At 38.0% G+C, this 20,777-nt stretch overlaps 1 protein-coding gene across 2 annotated transcripts; it reads left to right on the forward strand.

Annotated features, from left to right (window-relative positions):
- The first annotated feature begins 2,136 nt into the window (after positions 1–2,136).
- On the forward strand, positions 2,137–17,099 carry LOC140739768 (cold-inducible RNA-binding protein B-like). Of its 2 annotated transcripts, XR_012101745.1 has the most exons (8): positions 2,137–2,293; positions 7,249–7,353; positions 8,782–8,885; positions 9,257–9,389; positions 9,869–9,917; positions 9,992–10,065; positions 15,982–16,053; positions 16,695–17,099. XR_012101745.1 is itself a non-coding variant. In XM_073068270.1 (7 exons), exons 2-7 carry the CDS (start codon positions 7,254–7,256, stop codon positions 11,994–11,996), a joined length of 474 nt encoding a protein of 157 aa, XP_072924371.1. In that variant the 5' UTR covers positions 2,137–2,293; positions 7,249–7,253; the 3' UTR covers positions 11,997–12,624. The 2 variants fall into 2 exon arrangements, 1 of the variants encoding a protein (XP_072924371.1); XM_073068270.1 differs by lacking the exons at positions 15,982–16,053; positions 16,695–17,099 and adding an exon at positions 11,983–12,624.
- Positions 17,100–20,777: the final 3,678 nt, after the last annotated feature.

Genomic DNA, 20,777 nt, shown 5'->3' on the forward strand with positions numbered 1-20,777 from the left:
TAGATTGTCGACATTTCAGGCCGTGACCCTTCTTCTGAACTGAGAAAGAAGGGGGAAGATGCCAGAATAAAAAGGTGGAGAGGGGGGGGGAAGGGGGCTAGCTGGAAGGTGATAGGTGAAATACCGAATATTATATCATCTGTAAAATTCTTAATTAAACCCTCTATATTGAAATGTAACTCACTGATATATGCCAAAACTATGGTACTCTTCCACCTTTTCAGTCAATGTCAATGTTGAGTTATTAGCATAAGTACAAGTACATGTATGCACTGGTACAATGAGAAACTTATTTTCATTAGCATCACTAGCACCTAGCATTAGGACTACAAATTGCACAAGAGAAACACAAATTATACATAAATTATGCACAAAAGAACACAATTATAAGAATGATATGCAAGAGAAGCTTTTCATTGTATCTTTGTACCCGTGACAATACTAAACCAATACCAATTAGAAGAAACGAAAAGCAGGGTAATGCAAGGTGGTTACGGTGTTGCTACACTGTGGTAGTGTTTAGGGTGGTGCTGATTGGGTCAAGAACCAAATGGTTGAAGGGAAATAGCTGTTTTCAAACATGGTGGTGTGGACTTCAGGCTTCTGTAGCTTCCGCCCGATAGTAGTGGCAAAGAAATGCAATGGCCCAGAAGGTGGAGGGTCTCTGATGACAGACATTGCCTTCTTGAGGCAGCATGACATGTAGACCTTTTTGGTGCAGGGTGGGACATGCCCGTGATGTATTGGGCTGAGCACTTCACATATGAGCAGCTCATGTGGTCCTGGACTCGTGCAGAGATGAGAACACATAAATCTGGAGTGACATTTCAGTGCGGGACTGAGAGTGTTTCTTTTTTTTCTCAGATTAAGAAATAAACTGAGGTCCTGGTGGATCTAACGATCTCATGATATTATTAGACTCTAAAAGAGTGGTGTCCTATCCAACATTTAGTATACATTAATAATCACTGGTAAAGTAGAAATAAAAATAGAACCTGGCTTTGGAGGAGGTGCAGAGGAGGTTCACCAGGTTGATTCCAGAGATGAAGGGGTCAATTTATGAGGAGACATTGAGTCGCCTGGGACTATACTCTGTGGAATTCAGAAGAATGAGAGGGGATCTTAGAGAAGCGTACAACATTTCAAAGGGATAGATAAGATAGAAGTAGAAAAGTTGGTAGGTGAGACTAGAACTAGGCGACATCACCTGAAGATTCAGGGGGGAAGATTTAGGACAGAGATGAGGAGAAACTGTTTTTCCCAGAGATTGGTGAATCTGTGGAATTCTCTGCCCAGGGAAGCAGTTGAGGCTTCTTCACTAAATATATTTAAGATAGGCAGATAGATTTTTACATAGTAGGGGAATTAAGGGTTATGGGGAAAAGGCAGGTAGATAGAGCTGAGTTTAGAACAAGCTGTCAAGTAAAGCAATGATTGTAATGGAAATCTATTGAACTCATCATTCAATCATGGAGGTTGCAGGGTGTTATTTCTTGAACTTCAACGGACCTGTATAGGTCGCTGAGATCAGAATAAACAGAACACAAGATGCTGGAGCACAATTAGGCCATTCAGCCCATCGAGTGTGCTCTGCTACTTCATCATGGCTGATACATCTCCCTCTCAAGAGTCCAGGTTGTACATTACTAAATCAGTATGGTTAGGTTACAAAACCAAGACTTTTACTGTATCTCAGTGCATGTGACAATAATAACCGAAATGGACTTCCAAAAAGGAGTAATTATTTCAGAATAAGAGGAGATCCATTTAAGGTTAAAAAAAAACCAATGTGGATTTCTTGTTCTAACAGGGCTGTGAGATTTCAAAACTCTTTATTTCAGAGAGCCAATTTTGTGTCATTGAATATATACATAGCTGAGGTAATTAAATTTTAGGGGAGTCAAAAGTTTGTGGGTGTTGTGAAGTAAATTTCAGTATCCTACCAGGCAGGAAGGGATTGACAGTGCCCCATTGAGGCCACTCCGCGCCTGCGCACTGCGACATGTTATTCAGTTCCGAATGCGGCGGGAAAGTAGTTCTGGCACAGTGGGATTGCGACCGTTTAATTTAAAAGTGCAAATCCATCCGCTGCGCTTGCGTACTGTCAAGGTTGGTGCCTGCTTGCAGGAAAAGTGGAGGGAATTACGTCGCCGCGTCTGCGCAGTGCTGAGAAAACAGGACCGGAACAAGTATTTTTCCTCCTTTCGTTCTCATTCTGTTGTTTCGGAGCGGAAGAGGTGTCGTTGTCGAGCACTGAGCCGTTTGCTAATCTAAAAAAGCATATATAATCACGGTGAGTCCAAGGATTTAGGTTACTGGCGGTTTGGGATTAATTCAGACGGTGATTTAAACCGAATTTTCTGGTGTTTAATGGTTAAGGTTTGTTTATCCAGAGCGTTAGAGTTTAGTGACGTGAAATTAGACCTGAAAATCCAAACGTTCTTGCCGCAGAGGTTACCGTGAGCAACGTCTAGGATTTAGACCGATTTTTCATGAGGGGTTGTTTAGTGTGGGAGAACGTGGCGCGCCATCTGAAGGTCGATTCCTTGTCTCAGGGCCTAGCCATTTCCCAATCTGGTTTATTATCGGTGGCTTACGGCGTGAAATTTGTTTTGTGCTGGCAGAACACGATATAATCCAACAATTACAAAGGAAAAAGGTAAACGATGGCAGTTGCTGGTGGGTTGAGGGATCCGTGCGCGCTTCTTAAAATGGCGCCGAGGCGGTAAGATGGCGGCGGAGCCGAAGCGGCTTCTACTTCCTCCCCCTGGGCCTCAAGCATGTCAAAACATGGTTGTGTTTAGTCCCCTCTGCGCCTCTTCTGTTCTCTCTCCCCCCCCCCCCCCCCCAAGAAATGTACCTAATATCTGGAAAGGGTACAGCCAAGATACATAAGGATGATAGGCACAAAACAGTGCCAGGGCGGCGCAGTAGGACTCGGCAGCGTTTGTGTGTGGAGGGTGTGGAAGAAGAGAGGGGAGGTGCTGGAGGATCTTTAGTGTCAGCATCTGTTCTCATGTCTTCCGCTCCGTCATCTTATTTCTGAATGGACATTAAACCTATGAGCACTGACACACTCCTTTCTTGCCCTGCTTATTTAAATTAACTATTTTCACTTGTGTTTTTGGAAATTATTAGCAGTTTCAAGAGAAAGTTTCGCGGTTTGCACAGCATCGTGGGCCGAAGATTTCTGTTTTATTTCATTGTAGTGCTGCAAAGACAACATTTCACGACGTAGCTGATGATAATTAAATTGATTCTGAACTGTCGATAAATCTTTTCTCCCCTGCTCCCGCAGATGCTGAGATCCTGCAGGAGATAGTTACTCCAAATTCCAGCAAGTCTAGAGGGCATGAGTTGTAGGAGAGGCTGAGTAGTCCAGCACATTATCCTGGAGTGAAGGAGGCTCAAGAGTGTCTTTATAGGGGTTTATAAAATTATGTGTGGTCACAGTATTTTTCCCAGGGTGGGGGAGTATAGAACTAGAGGGCTTATGGTGAGAAGAGCTAGTTTTAAACATGACCTGAAGGGCTACTTTTTATATAAGAACAAACTGCCAGGAGGTGATAGAGGCGGGTACAAAATATTTAAAATATGTTTTAGAATTCAAGTAAGTGGAATGGTTTCGTCCAGGTGCTTAGCATTTTTTGAAGTATTACCTGGTACGTTGAACAAATATTCTCTACATTTGATTGGATTTAGATTGATTGGATGGAGGCCCTTGAAATGACAAAAATAATGTGTTGTGTTCCTTGTGCATGTGCTTCGATTTATTCTTCATGCATGTTGGAAGGAGTTTGTATGGTTGTTCTCCCACTGACCACGTGGTTTTGGTTTCCAGTTTCCTCCCACAGTCCGAAGATGTACTGATGGATTGGTTAATTGATCATTGTAAATTGTCCTGTATTTAGGCTACGGTTAAATTGGGGATTGCTGGGCAGTCTCTCTAAATAATGGTATAGGCATCAGTTAGTCTCGTGAGACCACGTGCCTTGGAAGGTGTTCAGGCCGCAGGCCTAGGCAGGATTGTATGGGAGACCGGCAGTTGCCCAAGTTGCAAACCTTCCCCTCTCCGTGCCACCAATATTGTCCAAGGGAAGGGCACTAGGACCCAAGCAGCTTGGCAGAGCAATGTGTTAAGTGCCTTGCCTCAGCTGAGGCTCGAACCAGTGACCTTCAGATCACTAGACCGATGCCTTATCTACTAGGCCATGCACCAACACTAAATAATATAATAAAAAAAGTTTGTGTGCTTTCTGGTTGTTTTTTTTTGTGTCACTAGAGTATGTTGAAAAGTAAATAATTTTCTGGCTTGAAAGTGTTTTGGGATGTCCAGGGAAGGTGAAAAGAATTGTGAATAGCTTTCTGATAGTACAATATTACAACTTGTGGCCTAGCGAATTTCCAAATCTCCCGTGTATTAGCTGTTGGTGCAGGTCAGTGAGACTGGGCAGAACAATAGATTGACGTGGACTAGTTGGGCCTCCAACAGGCCTGTTTCTGTGCTGTAATGTTCTATAATTCTTTGTGTCTGGGTGCTGGCCTTGATCACCTTTTGCAGGTCTTAAAGATGGCCCTTGTCTTGTGTTGAACACATAATTAGATCTGAAAAATATCTAAATTTATCTTATTAAAGGCTTAAAAATAATTACCGTAGATAACTGCTGTTTCACAGATTGTTGGGTAGAAAATGACTCGTAGGGAAATGGGGAGCTGATTAAGTAGACCAAGCAAAATACTTTCTTAGATGGTACCATTGAAACTGTATTATGACGATAATACATTCCTTGACATTTTTCAGTCAGTTAATGGACGGCCAATTTGTGCAGATCAGGTGGGAAAAGTCCAGTAACCAAGTTTTCAAATGAATGAGATCCAGCCACATACCAGTTGTGGTATAAAGATGAGTGGTTGGGAAGCTCAGCAAAGATGTGCTGAATCCAGCATCTGGTATGTTTGTTGCAACTGCATAACCAGCTGTGGAAATCTTACACTAAATGATTCCTAACAGAGCTGCCAGCCATGAGACCATTTACAATAATATGAGAAATGACCTTCATATTAACCTGAATTTCAAGCATTAGTTTATCAGTAACTCTTAGTTCCTTGCACTTAAATTTGTTTAAATGTCACTTAAAATAGCCATCACTAAGGAGGTAGTGCTAAGCAAACTTGTGGGCATGAAGATGGGCCCCTTGGTCCTGATGGAATGCCTCCCAGGGTACTGTAAGAAATGGCTAGTGGTTATAGTTAAGGCTTTGGTGATAATTTACCAAAATTCTCTGGAATCTGCAGGTCCTGGTCAATTAGAAGAAAGCTAATGACATGCCACTGTTTGAAAAAGAACGTAGGTAAAAGGCAGGTAACTAGGCCAGTTTAACATCTGTAGTTGGGAAAATACATGAAGCTATCATTAAAGAAGAAATGGGCATCTGGAAAGAAATGGATCCATCCGGCATTGCAGTGTGCATTCAGCAAAGGTCCTGTTTGTCAATCTTTCTGGAGTTCTTTGTGGATATAATGAGTGCAGTGGATAGATGGGATCAGGATGGATGTTATTTACTTTGATTTCCAGAAGCTGTTCATTAAGATTTAGCCAAGATAAGGATGCATAGAGTTGGGGGTGATGTACTAGCGTGGATAGAGAATTGGTTAACCAATAGAAAGAGTTGGTGATGCATGGGTGTTTCTGGTTGGCACTCAGTGGTGAGTGGTGTGCTGCAGGGGTTGGTGCTGGGCCTGCAACTGTTCACGCTAAACATTAATGATCTTGGAGGGGGGACTGAGTGTAGAGGGAAGCCTAAGTTCACTGATGACCCTAAATTGAGTGGAAAAGCAAATTGTGCAGAGGATATGGAGAGTCTGTAGAGAGCGAGAGGTTGTGAGTGGTCAAAGTTCTGGCAGATGGAGTACAATGTTGGTAAATGCAAGGTCATCCACTTTGGAAGGTAAAATGGAAGATCAGATTATTTAAATGGTAAAAGATTGCAGCATGCTGCTGTGCAGAGGGACTTGGAAGTGCTTGTGCATGAATCGCAAAAGGTTGGTTTGCAGGTGCAGCAGGCTATCACGAAGGCAAATGGAATGTTGGTCTTCATTGCTAGAGGGATTGAATTTAAGAGCAGGGAGGTTACGGTGCAACTGTATGGGATATTGGTGAGGCTGCATCTGGAATATTGCAGTTCTTATCACCTTGCTTGAAGAATATACTGGAGATGGAGGCGGTGAGGTTCACAAGGTTGATTCCAGAGGTGAGGGGGTTAGACAATAAGAGATTGAGTTGCCTGGAACAATGAGATGATATAGAAACATAAAATTATGAAAGGGATAAAGAGCAGGAAAGTTGTTTCCACTGGTAGGTGAGACTAGAATCGGGACATAGAAATGAGGAGCTGCTTTTCCCAAAGAGTGGTAAATCTGTAGAATTCTCTGCGGAATGAAGCAGTGGAGGCTGGCGCAATACATATTTAAGCCAAGGTTGGATATATTTTTGTATGGGGGAAATTAAGGGTTCAGGGAAAGGGCAGGTTGGTGGAGGAGTCTGATCAGGACAATCATGATTTTATTGAATGGTGGAGCAGATTTGATGGGCCAAATGGCCCATTCCTGGTCTTTTTTTTGCATTCTAAAAGTAACATGCATTCAGTTGATTGCAAAGGCTGAACAGCTTGGATTAATTTAATGGTTATACAAAGTTAATGTTATCCAAGCCATTTTGAATGTGTTTAAAACATATCCATTTCAATAATGTATATTCGTGTAAATTACTACTTATTTAATCCTTTCCAAAAGAATTTCTGAATCTTAAAAGCTGCACATTATTAATATATACTTAGGAAATGGTGAACTTCATCATGCATTCAGTTTTATTGACTATTTCTATCCAGTTAAGGGGTAAATTCTTGTATTCTAAAGGGCAATTGCTGTGGATAAACTCAAACTGGGATACTATTCCTGAACTTTTATTACATTTATTAACTGGTATGGATTGAGGTAGTTGCTTCAATATTTCAGTGGCCACTTCAGAGGTGAAAATACATTTATCACTCCTTCATTAAGGATTTATCTGCAAGCATATTTGTGTTATGCCGTGTTTCTTAATCCTTTTGCACAAATTAAACTTGATGTTAAAGCAGCATCAATATTCTATAGTTGATGTACTTTAGAATGAAGCTTAATATTAGTAGTGGCCAGTTTTAACCTGAGAATTTTAAACTTGTTTTAATCCAGAAATATTTTTCCTTTCAGAAACCATGTCTGATGAAGGAAAGCTTTTTGTTGGTGGGCTGAGCTTTGACACAGATGAACAATCACTGGAGCAGTTATTTTCCAAGTATGGTGAAGTTCGTGATGGTAAGGTCTTATGTTCATTTTGACCAACTTTAATGTGGCCATTCCCCTGCAAGTGTAGGGGAGTGGCTAGCTTCTGCTATGTTAATGTATAATTTTGTGCTACCTGCCAGGAAAAGGAAATCTTTCTCAATTGGGTATTTGGAAATTCACCAAATTGAGACGACAAGGTTAGCTGTTTGCTAGGTACCTATTGTACTCTACACTCGAAATGAAGTTCCAAACCAATGGGATCTTGTTTCTAAAGTCATTATTGATTTGAAATCCAATTGCATTTTCAGTTAACAGATCGTTAAATAATTGTAAAACCAAGTCATTTGTGCACAAGCTGTATAGTGCAGTACAGACTAGATCTCCTCTTGCTCTGCATGTTTAAAATCCATTGTAAGTATTGATACTTGATCTGCTGATTTCAGTAAGACCCACTGGGAGGGGGAAGGGAGTGCAGGAGGGTAAAGATGATCAGCTGTTCTTGCTTTATTTGGGTGTTGAATAAGGATATTTATGGACGTAAGCTAGGAGATGCAAATACATAAAATGAGTTGGAAGCACTTGTTGAGCAATATACAAGGGAGTGGATTAGATAATAGTAATGAGAGAATATTGGGTAATAAATCTAAGATTCCAGCCAAGGATGTTGAAGCATCTGTTGATGGGTAAAAGATAGAGATCCTGACGAGAGAAGAATAAGATGGCTTGGGATAAACCTCAAAGATTTATTAACTTAAATTTAAAGTGTAAGTAGGACAGATAAGTATATCAGTGATTGAGAAAATGATAGTGTAATGAATGGTGTTGATGTGGGCCAAGTAACATAATATTTATTGTCTTCCCCTACTGTTACCCTGGTGCTGAATCATACTTGATGGCTTGAAGTAGGGTGTGGTTGTACAAGTATCAATAGAAGTGAATGTTAATTTCCAAAGCATTCCTCTTCAGCAACCTCTGGCAGTGATGTTGGCACCTTGTGTTTTCAAGAGCCAATGATGTATGATTGCTATGAGGAGATTACATTCATTTTTATTCGAGAGATTTTTGGTCCAATCTCAAAATATAACAGCAGCCTATATAATAACGTGATGTTCTGTATAGGAATATGTAAGGGATAATCTTGGGTGATATGGCTTTGAAGTGCAAGTTCATTAAAAGGTTTCTGATTAATGTATTAATGCAGCCTTTAACAAATGGCTGCATTAATAAATAAGCAAAAATTATGATTCTACTGAGTTATTATTTTCTTTCAAATGGGACATTGTTTCTGGTGGTGTATCATCAATACTCAATCCATAAACTGTAGTATGTACTTTCTAGTTATGGTTATCTCAGAAATCACTGACAATAAATATGCTAAGGTGCTTCAGAAATTAAATGCATTTATGAATTGAAAGGTAAACTCTAATATTGTTCTCTTTTCTCCTGGTATATATTCAGTCCTTGTGATCAAAGATAAAGACACACACAAATCTAGAGGGTTTGGTTTTATTACTTTTGAAAATCCTGATGATGCAAGGGACGCCATGGCCATGAATGGAAAGGTATATATTTCTAGCTAAAGTGGTAGATGCAAGGTACTTAAATTTTAAAATTTGATCTGAACAACATCAAATGATGTGAAAGGCAGTGGCATTGTAAAAAGGTGTGTAAATTGTTACATCAATCCATCTAGTTAGACATATTCCAGATTGCTTGAAGACTGGATTGAAGTTCATCACGTGAAATAAGTATTCTACTTATCTACTCATTTAACCTGTTTCCCCACTGAAGTTATTTTCTGCCCAACATCTTGCATCTATTAACATAATGTAAACAAATACAGTTTTGCATTCTGCTGTCTGAAAACACTTTGTTCTTGTATCAATGAAACTGCTGTATTATGAAGATAATAATTCCTTTTTACGTTTTCCAGTCAGTTGATGGTCGACAAATTCGTGTAGACCAAGCAGGAAAAGGCTCTGGAGGGAGAGGACGAAGTTACCAAGGTGGTCAGTCACGAAGTTATGGATTCCGTGGTGGGAGAAGTAACCGTGGATTTTACAGAGGTAATTTTTAATGTGGTGGAGACTGCTGGTCTGTGGCATTAAGCCTGTAACTTGTGGGGCATGACTTCTAGCCCTGTCATTGTAGATTGAAATTGAATTTAGTAGATCTTGTAGCTTGGCTTTGCACCATATAGAAATGATAATGCTGTAAGGTTATTGTAAAAGCCCAACATACTTGCTTGACTACATACAACTCTGTTTGGTACCACTCTATCTCATTGTTGTTGGGTCTTCCAGTGCGAGTTAACAATAATATTGCTTTTATAAAGTATGGATCCTTAAATAGCAAGTAGTGAGCACTATGCTCTATGGAATACCACAGAGGTTTGTGGATTTGGTTATCAGAATGTTACTTTGTGAACGGGTCAATGCGTAATGCATGTTAATCTAATACTGGTTTTGTAAGTTGAGGAAATATTTAATCCATGCTAAATTTATCACTCCAACAAAAATCAAACTTTTGATATATTTTCCAATAGATACTGACAGAAGTGGACGAAGCAGCAGTTACGGAAATGACTATTATAGGTAAATTCTTATATTATTGAACATTGAGCCTCATTTTAGTTTTGAATATGCTGAGTGTTTTCTTTTAATTCTAGGAGCCAAAGCTCAAACTTGTATGGCTATAACAGTTCAGCTGGAAGGTCTTATCGAGATGACTACGACAGTTATGGTATGTACATTTATTAACAGCTTGAAAGGGTTTAATTTTACTATCTGCCTCATACATTTGAATGCTTGATTGAATATTTTTAGTCTCCTGGGCAGCTAGACTCTTGAGATTCCAGTAGAATTAGAATTTAACAATGAAAATAAGATTAGAAAAATATAATGGCATATGCTTGAACATAATTATTCTTCCACAGCTGTTATGTTTTTGAAAAACCAAGCACTTTGTTAGCATGCATGTCCCAACATGTTCATTCTGTGTACAAATGAGGTTCCACTTTGTGTGGGGGGGGGGGGGGGGGAGGGAGAAATGCAAGTTACATCTTCCTGGGGTAAATGACAATGCAAGTTGTTTTCATTTTAAGGTCCTTTAGTCTTTTCTCATACTTTGGCGTAGGGTTTTAAATGCAGCGAATTTATTGTAACATCTGTATCTGAACTTAATCCTTCTGATCTGTATATTTGAGTAACAACATTTACTGGAAGGAGTTAACATGCAAGCATCCATGCAATAACATGCTATTTATTGAAGGTATTGTCAGTTACTGGATTTTCAGCAGCTGTACTGATCAGGTTTCCAGTTATTTAGATTTGTGGTTCAGCTTCATCATGCAGTGGCACTGAAGTTTTCTTGTTATCTATTCCTTCCTCCAAACTGAATTGGAAATTAGGAGAGAGTAAATGTATCACTTGAAGGGCTGAAATAATGTTATTAAACTTGGAGTCAGAGGTTCCCATGGATAGCTAGATCATTGAGTGTTTTTGAAATTTGGGATTGCTACACAGATAATGTAATGTGAAAATAAAATTGAGACTGGTGTTGTAAAAACAAAAATCTCCCGATCTTAATACTCTTCATTGGAAAGTGTTTAAGATTGTTATACTTTGAAGTGCAAAATCCAGATTAAGTATATTCTACACTTTTTTGCAACTGTTCTGCTTCAAACTTCAATTTTAACAATTGAATAAAAGTACTTAGTTTTCATGAATGTTGGTGAAAAGTTATTGGTTATTCTCCAGCATTGATCTGGATTCTGCTTTACTGCGAATGTTTCTAAACCAATTTCCATCAGATAAGAAATATCCAGTCAACACAAAATTCACAAATGGAAATTATTTTGTCCTCAGACTGGAAAAAAGTGTCCAATAGGAATTTATTTTGTCTGGAGGGCAAGTAAGATCCAAGATCCTGTATTTGAAAAGCTCTTTCTGTCCCATTATTTTTGGCTATGTCTGCTGCTTGTAGCTGACAGGTCTTTGTTCAAAATGTTCTAGGTAATCAGCAGTATTCTTGTATTACATTGGCTAATGTACTGAAATTTTGTTGGCCTGAGAGCTCCAAGAGTTGAGCTTCAAAAATGAGCTTTTTGACAATTTCCACTTAATTATCTCCCAAGCCAACATACAATTTTCTACTTATTTTGGTGTTGCATTTCTGTTGTGTTGTGAAATTCTCTTCCCAAGCTGTTTTTCTTCCAATAATAAGTCTTCTGAAGGACATTGGCTTTGTAAAGGCTTTCTTTAAGCAATAATACTTAAGCATTTCTTTCTCTTCTGCTTACATACATAAACTTTATCATGACTGAAGGAAATTGTTGTTGTCATTTGGTATCACCTTCTGAATGTGTTTCATCTGCTAGCTGCATTCTTGTCTCTTTCCCTTTCTGCCTTAAAGACTGAAAATTTTAACTGAAGCTCTTAGACTTCCGTTGGAATCTTGTGCTGGCTACCCATTTATTTTAAATATACTTACTGGACCCTTTTCAGCTCTGCTTAATGTAGCCTGTAGTTGATGAAACTGATGTTAAAACTGATGTCTGTCCATTGCTGTTTTTACAATCTGATAGAATATGGAGAAGCTAAATTAAAATAAAAGATGTATTATGAATTCTTTACATTGTCCCTGCTTCTCCTCCTCCAGCTACAAATGAATAATCAATCTCCTTGAATCAAGATCATCATCCTTTTGGCTCTTGAGTTTTGGAACTACAGAAAAAAGTTGTCTTCTGAATTATATGTTTAACATTTATCAATTATTGACAGTAATAACTTCTGACTTGAATGTGCATTTACTTTTAGGTCAATGACCCATTGAATCTATTTATGGCAATTTTTTTCACTTTTAGGCCTATAGCTATAAAGGCAGACTTAATCATCATTTTCCTGTTGGAATCTTGATCAGTTCTTGCCCGTCTAACCAGTTTTTCTTTCAATTTTTGATGTTTTCCCCCTCTGCTGCCTATAATCAGTCTCAGCTGCAGAGAATTTGACTTTGTCTTTCATTGTCTAAATAAAATTATACACTTGACTTTCCTGATGGTAAATCAACATTCAGTCGTTCTGCCTGTCATTGAAAATTACAGTAGAATGTTTGAATCTGCTGGATCTTACATACTTAGATTGTTTAGAAACAAATTACAAAAAATCTGATGGGCTTGTTTTTGGAAAATTATATACTGATAAAGTTGGCCATTTGTTCATGCTGTATTTCATGCTCGAGGATGAAACTTTTTTTGTATAAACTTGGCTTTTTGGAAACCGATTAAAGAACCTTGCACCACGATCTTGTTGCTTTAATCAACCGTAAGTGTTAGTGAATTGATTTCGCTGAAATTTGTGCAACCTGGATGAAAACTAGTGGCTAAGCACAAAATCTGAATATTTATACATCATACCTTTATTATAAATCTAAGTGTAGTGAACTTTATTTTTACTAAATGCATTGCAATTTACCAGGGAGCTGTGTAGAGGTTTTTAAAAAAAGAAAAAGATCCCTTTGTAATGAAAAATCTTTTTGGTAACTTGTAGACTAGAGTAGTGGTCACCAACCTTTCAAAGCCCAAGATCCCCTACCTTGGACTTAATGAAAGGCAAGATAGACCACCTAAATGTTCAGACACGCGCATGTGCACTGGGCAGAAAGGACCGAAGTGGAGCCCCGCAGACCCAGAAGAAGTCTCTTTGCAGGCGGCTCTCCATAGCAGGAGTGTTGCTATGTTACCATTATTGAAATTGGTATTTTTATAATGCTCCCATTATAACACCTTTAATTTTGTTTCATTATTAAATTTTATTTCAACACGAAAAATAAGTAAATAAATAGAAATTGACTGTTGCACTCAGTGTGATGACTGGGGCTGAATACTTACTGTTAGTTCCCTGAAATTTGGCTCATAACTACAGACAGAGACAGTCTGAGGTGTCTGTCAGTAAGACAGCTCCTGTACTTCGATTTAATAATTTTCATTTGTTGTAGCACAGCACCCTTGCAAACCTCCTGACAGACTGAATATTTGAATGGACAGTTTCCTTTGTTAGACAATGTTGTATCTGCCATGTTTTTCGGGTGTTTTGTATTAGTAAACTGTTCTGAGACACTAGTATACGTTTCAGAGGTACTCAAGCTAATGATGCCACTTTTTTTGTTTACCAGTTTTTTTACATTTGGGGAATGTAGGAATTTAAACGGGGAGAAGTGTTGTAAAGTGAGCATTATAAAGATGGGTTGATGCCGATTAGGATAATGGTGACATAGTGGTGCTCCCGCTGTGGAGAGCTGTTGGTGGGGAGAGGTTGTTTCCGGGGTTGTGGGGTTTTGCTTCCGGTCTTTTCTGCCCAGTGCGCATTTTTCTTTTTCGGGATCTACTGGAAAGTCTCAAAGTCGACTACGATAGACTGGTTGGAGACCACTACTGTAGAGATTCATATTTAACAAGATCAGAGATCAGAATTTCTACATTTGTAAGCAGCAAGAACATTTGAGACTGCCATTTTGGAAGTGGCTATGATTTGCTTGTTTATTTTAGTTATTTCTCTGGATCCCTTGTTCTTCCCTCCAGCCTAGTAAGTCTTGTGTTTATTTAGAATATACATAAATTGTATGTTTCTATGACTTCTAGAAAGAGAGAACATAAGAAATTGGAGTGGAAGTAGGCCACCTGGCCTGTCAAACCTGCTCAACCATTCAATAAGCTCATAGCTGCCCTGGCCACAAACTTGGCTTCACATAATTGCCTTTCCCCCATAACGGTTAATTTTGCTGCTATGCAAAAATCTTATATAGGCTGTATTCAATGAAGTGGCCTTTACTGCTTCTGTAGGCAGAGAATTCAACAGATTCACTGCTCTGGGTAAAGCAGTTTTTCCTCTGTTCTGAAATTTATTCCCCAGAATCTTGAGACTATGCCCTTAGTTCTGGTTTCAATTATCAATGGAAACCACTTGCATATTTTGTATTCCTTTCATAATTTTGTTTTATGGAAGGGTACTTTAGTTTAAATTCAGCATCAAACAAGGGAGATCCACTTAACTTGCCACCTAATTAATTAGAAAAGCAGTTTTTAATTTGTGAAATGTCCAATTTTGTAGTGAAAGGAATATTCATCCATTATTAAACAATTATCTTTAAAATTAGATTGGCTTTGTACAGCTGTTCAAGGAATTTCTCAACACTATTCGGGAAGAGTATGCACCTTGCAATTCAGAGAGAAATTAGAACATTAGTTTGCATCGAAATACTGAAGGTTTTTAAATGGTCCGAGTTATACGGAACTTGAATTCTACCACAGCCTTCTCCCCTTACTCAATATCTTGTACACTTACCTGAGGTACTTGCTGCTTGTGTTGACCTTTAAACCTGTGCAATATTACATTAAGATATCAATCCACATTACCTGTCAAAGATTTTCATACTTTACAAAATCAAGATTTTTGCTGCCTCTGATGAAAGTAGTGGCATTGAAGAATGACGTATTCCTCCTGCAAAGAAACTTCAGCTGGTTATGACTAATGCAGCAATGGATATAATCATAGCCTCGAGGTAACTCCTTTTGCTCTTGTGCAATGTCCACATTTCCCATTTTGTTAACCCAATTTGTTTTGAATGTTATCGTGATAAGATTGGAATAAGTGGAAGTGGATTTGCTTCTTGGGTCCTTTTTAGGGTGCACCTCTATCAGTTCAAAAAAATAATTCTCCCCCTATTGCATGCACATAGGCCAAGTTGACTTGTTCCCGTTGAACGAAGATCAATGCAGGACTTGTATGAAATTGATCTTTTCTACACATCGTAGTCTTGAGTAACTCAGCAACATGGGTGTTAAGGTCAACTATTCTGTTTAGTAGTGAGGAGAAAAAATTGTCTTCATGCAATTTCATCAAATATCCCAATTCCTATGTGTAGCATGTTAGTGCCAATGTTGTACAACAGGTTTCCAGACTGGTTTAAGACCCTCTGATCTCAATCTAAGACCCTGCATCCCAAAAGCAGTGGTGCCTGCTGTGTTATAGCATCTTCTCATTGTATACTGACTACTTCTACAAGTGCAGAACTTATTGGGCCTGCCAATGTTAACTTAGTAAAGTTGCACTTGGTGGAATATTTTCATGTACTCCAAAAAACCACATCTGTGATGAGTTGATCTGGAGATTTTTCAGTTCCAAGCTTAAATTCTCTCCTTGTCCACCTCCAATGTCACAACTAAAAGTGCATTCATTTGTCTGGAATGTTTAATATAAGTTGCTTGCTCTCAAATGGACGAAAAGCTCCATGGCAGCTTCAGAAGAGCATTTTTAGATGGTCAGCATTATCTTAGCATTCATCATTGTAATCCTGTTTGAGCAAGCCTGCTGTGTGTGGCTATCTCCGACACGAGAATATCGCTCTCATTTAAAACAATGAGCTATAATGTGCTTTGTGACATCCCAAGTTTGAAATGCACTTTATAAATGCAATTTTAAAAAAACTGGAGGTAAATTTTATTTAACATATTAGATTGTACACATCCATCAGAACTTGTAAATCTTTGAAAGTGTTTTGAAAGATGGTCTTTAAAAATTTTAGGCTTTTTCTGCTTCTGTAAAAGAGATAAATTAGTATAGTATTGGAAAAGAGGTTAACACTAACTTATTCTGTTTTTAGAATAAAAAATACTGAAGAAAGATGGCCATCGTGTTTTAATTTTGGAAGAGACTTAAGTCATATTAAATGAAAGTGAGTATCCCAGTTTATTATTTTCTCAGTCCCAATTAAAATCATTCATTTGATAATTACAAAACTGGGTTTAACTTGTATTTTAATGCCTTGTGCATCTTATTTCATATTAAAATTGTGTATTAACCATCATTGTAATTGTAGTGTTCTCGGCTGCATTAATTCCATCAGCATAATTGTGGGAATGTTGGGCAGGAGAGGGATATTGCTTTCAAATAATTTCCCAAGATACCAAATAGGATTGTTCCTTGAATTTTTCTGTAGAGTTGCAGCACACTGACAAGTGCTGACTCTTCTCCATCAACTTGACTTCCATTCTTGTCTCTTACCTGTGTGGAGAATGCACATTCTCCCTGCAACCTCATGAACTTCTCCCAGATGTTTGTTTCCTCCCACATTCTAAGTAACTGCAGGCTGATAGATTAATAAGCCACTGTATATTCTAGCCCAAACCTCCATATGCTGTGTCAAGTTCTTGTCAATCTAGAAATTGACAACAATGAGAAAAAATTAAAATGGAAGCTGTGGCTCTAAAACATGAATATCTTTCCTGTTCTATGTGTCTGTTGGCTGAGTTAATTTTGCTTTAAATTAGTCTATTTGATTGTGCAATCTTTTAATGGTCTATTTATTTATTTCAGACTGGCCCATATGCTGGGAAGAAAGAAGAAAATTTGGAAAAAGTAATTAGTTGCAGTTAATGTCTGGGTAACGGAAGACTTCATAAGAACTGTGTTCAATATAGTTTTTGTTTTCCTCCAATTATAAACTGAACTTAAGATTATAAAACTATTGTATCCATTAAATTGTGAAGTCCTCTCTAGTTTGCAAGAAAAACAGAAAACTTGCTACATACCCTATGAACTAAGTTTGTGTACACTTTGGATATTACAATTTTTTTTCTCCTGTTACTTCAGTTCCGCTCCTGATATGTACATTGTATTTGAGTATTACCTAATCTCATTTGAATTCTATATTGCTGATTGCTCCAAGAAAAGAAAAAATGTACTGTAAATGATTTTTTTATTAAAATGTATTTCAATTGAGTTTTGGTTCTACCAAATGGTTTTATTTTTAACAATTAAAATGATTGAAACTTTTATGAATGAAATCTGAGTAACTAAAAGTAAAAATGGCAGGATATTGTAGGAAACTAGTCCAAACCTCATTCTTTTGTTTATAACTTACTGAAATTAAACCTGTAATGTTTTTCTTTGAAGATGTCCTTAGTTTTTGGTATTAAATTTGAAAGATTGCCAAGAAAAAAATATTTTTCTAGGTCCCTGTTTGGCCAGTTTAGCAATTGAGGTAGGTAACCATGAGTGTTATCAAAATGCCTTGATGCATTCAATTAACACACTATCTGGAGATATATGCCATATGCAGAAAACTACACTTTTTCTGAAAGGGGCATTACTTAAGCAGTCAATTTCAGAAGTGTGTTCCTTTTCACGTAGGGGAAGGTCACCTTGTGATAAATTTACTGATTTTAAGTTGTGCTCATGTGTTTGAATGTTTTGATATTTTGACATTTCCCTTTGTGTGTTAGTGTAGCCCCATCACGTTTGTTTTCTAATGATTTGGTCCGATTGCATCTTATTCCAATGTGTCCTATTTCCTTGAAGTGTTACATTTTAAGTGCGTGTTAATTCTCATGATTCTCCTGTCACTCACCTACACTAGTAGCCAATTAACTTATTGCATCTTTGGAAAGTGCAAATAAATCAGAGAACTGGGGGGAAATACACTTTGTTCAGGAATACTTTGCAAATACCACAGGCAGCATTCAAAGTTGATATTAAACCAGGGTTGCTGTAACTGTACTTTGTCATACAAGGTTAGAACTTAAATGTTTGGCATCCACGATCAGAATGGCCAATGTAGTTGGGATTAATATTGCCTTCTGTGGGTAATTAACTATTGTCAGCTTTGAGTATTGGAGTAGTTCGTCTTAATGTAAACTGGAACAGCAATTCAGTTTTTACGTTTGCATTGCATTCATATATAGTGTTGAAAATGTGACTTGTTGCAATTGTCACAGATTGTTTCTGTTGTAAAGGGGGCCTCAAAGTACATGGGTCACCGTTTGGTTGCAGATGTTTTTCCCTCATTTTTATTTGCTGCTGAGCAATGCCATTAAGGATGGGGTGTTCATGGTCATCCCACCAGTTGCCTAATTATTCATTGTAAGTGAATGGGATTTAGAGGCATGGAAATAATTGGACCAGGATGCATTGATATATCTTCCTAGTTTGAGTAGTCTTAAATTATTTTTCTATTTATAATGGAAGCATATTAAATTATAACAATGTTGCATGTTCTGTGTTTCTGGTAATAGCAACTTAAGTCCTCAGGCTTTGAGATAGTTGTTTCATTATAAATGTGAACATGAATTTGTAAATGAGTGCATCAGATGTGCGTGTGTGTGTATATATGTGTATATATATATATACATACACACATATACATACATATACATACATACACACATACTTAGTGATACTTGTTAGGATTTGATTTTCTGGGGTTCTGAATCACATTTTATCTTTCAAAACTGTCACATCAGTTGGTTTTCCATTACAAATCCCATAACCTGAATATGTAAAATATACTCACAATTTGAGTATAGTTCTGAAAAGTTGGATTTTTCTTTCCATTGATGCTGACTGACCATGAAAGTTTCCTGCATGGTTTTATTTTTGATTACCAATACTAGGTTCAAAAATGCAAAGAATAGGTTAGTTAAAATCTCACGTAAAACTCCATTTACTCCACTGAATTGATTGGACAGTGGCTGATTTATTTAAAGCAACTTCTGAAAGAAGCTGGCTAATATAAGGTGTGCATTCAGTGATTGTACGGCACTCAGTGAAAATCAATTTCATTCAATTTTTTAAAATTTAATTGAGCAGTACAATTTCTTTAATACCATTTTCCATTCAATGTCTGAATGGAGATGTGTTGGCCTTTTTTTCCATTCATGGGGTTTCCCCATGTATAGTTTTTCAAACAGCCAATGACTGCTCTTAACTATCCTTCCTTTCAGTTAGTCCTGACGAAGGGTCTCGGCCCGAAACGTCGACAGTGCTTCTTATAGATGCTGCCTGGCCTGCTGTGTTCCACCAGCATTTTGTGTGTGTGTGGTTTGAATTTCCAGCATCTGCAGATTTCCTCGTGTTTGATGCATGAGCTTGATTTCCACACCCCCTCCCAAGTGATATTGGGATGTTGCATCTTTTCGAGTACAATATGAGCACATCTTTGAATCTATCTTGGACATCCCTATATCCTTGATGTGAGACTGCAGATACTAGAAAATCAAAGGCCATAGGAAAAATGTTGGTGTAATGCAGTAGGCCAGGTAGTAGTAATGGAGGGAAATAGCTTGACCTCATCTGTATTGGGTCTTGACCTGAAGCATTGCAAATATTACTTACAGATAGCTTCCTGAGCTAGTTCCATTTGCCTGCATTTGGCTCATATCCTGTATTTTGTATTCATGTACCCATCCAAATGTTTTTAAAATATTGTAATTGTACCTGCCTCTATCACTGTCTCTGGCAGCTCGTTCCAGAAGCCTGACTTGTTTCTTGATCTGATCCAGTACCCTTCTGGTCCCTTACAGCTCAAATCGATTTTAACATGTTGCTATAATGTAATTTGTTTTTGAGTTTAGCCTAAAATTGTATTGATTCCTAAAGTGTTGCGATATTTAATACAGCACAAGTATAAATATATTGACAGTTCTTTAGAATGTTAGTAAGTTGGGGGTTAATAACAAAACAGCAGAACAACAGGCCCTTTTGGCCAGTGTCTCTGCCAAACAGCATTTACATGTAATAATAACTGCCTGGCATCTACCACCCTTGCCCTATGTATGTCCTTAAAACTCTGTTCTCTCATATTGGAGCTCTCACCTTGAATTCTTTATTATTTGGGAGGTGGAAGAGAGGATGTTTCTCTCTACCCTGTCGTTTATACCTGTGAGGTCTTCCCCCTCAGCCTCTGCTATTTCAGAGAAAACCCAAGCTTTGAGAATCTCCAAATAGCTCATGCCCTCTAGTTGGGTTAGGCTGTTGTGCATCCAAAGGCTCAACATCCTTTACTGTATTGGTGATTAGAATTGCCTCCAATATTCCAGAGTGCCACCTAACCCACTTTATAGAGCTGCAACACCCCTTCCAGATTGTTACGCATGATGCCTCAAACTAGAAAACTTTGTTACTAAGATTAGGCATGAAAGTGAAGCTGTGATTGACATTTATATCCATGGTTCTGTTAGTAGCATTTTCCCCTGTCCTTTGCTTTCAATTAATACTACTCAAAGCCCTGCATTCAAAGTAAATTTATTATCAAAGTATGCTCATGTCACCATATACTATGCTGAGATGTATTTTACATAGGAATTTCAAACAACTCAATGAGAAACTGCACACAGACTGGCAAACAATTTGTACAGTAAGGCATAAGAGTAAATAAAAATAGAGGGAAGTTGAAGGATTGGGAAGCTTAAACAGAAGTAAAGATGGAAGGTGCTTGGGAAACTGAAAAGTATGAAGGAAGATAAATAACCTGGACCAAATGGTCTACACCTCCAGGGTTCTGAAGAGATTGTGAAAGCGTTAATTATCTTGGTAAGATTATCTGGTATTGGTAAGAATCAATTGATTATGGTATGCTTCTGGAGAACTGAAAAATGCCACCCTTCAAGAAGGGAGAGAGGC

This window comes from Hemitrygon akajei, chromosome 16 (genome assembly GCF_048418815.1).
Source record: "Hemitrygon akajei chromosome 16, sHemAka1.3, whole genome shotgun sequence".
Taxonomy (NCBI): domain Eukaryota; kingdom Metazoa; phylum Chordata; class Chondrichthyes; order Myliobatiformes; family Dasyatidae; genus Hemitrygon; species Hemitrygon akajei.

What these genes read in the sequence shown, in the direction of transcription:
- LOC140739768 (XM_073068270.1), top strand. Translation starts at nt 7,254, where the DNA reads ATGTCTGATGAAGGAAAGCTTTTTGTTGGTGGGCTGAGCTTTGACACA. An exon ending in CCATGGCCATGAATGGAAAG is followed by an intron (nt 8,886 to 9,256) that starts GTATATATTTCT and finishes TACGTTTTCCAG; the next exon opens with TCAGTTGATGGTCGACAAAT. An exon ending in TACGGAAATGACTATTATAG is followed by an intron (nt 9,918 to 9,991) that starts GTAAATTCTTAT and finishes TTTTAATTCTAG; the next exon opens with GAGCCAAAGCTCAAACTTGT.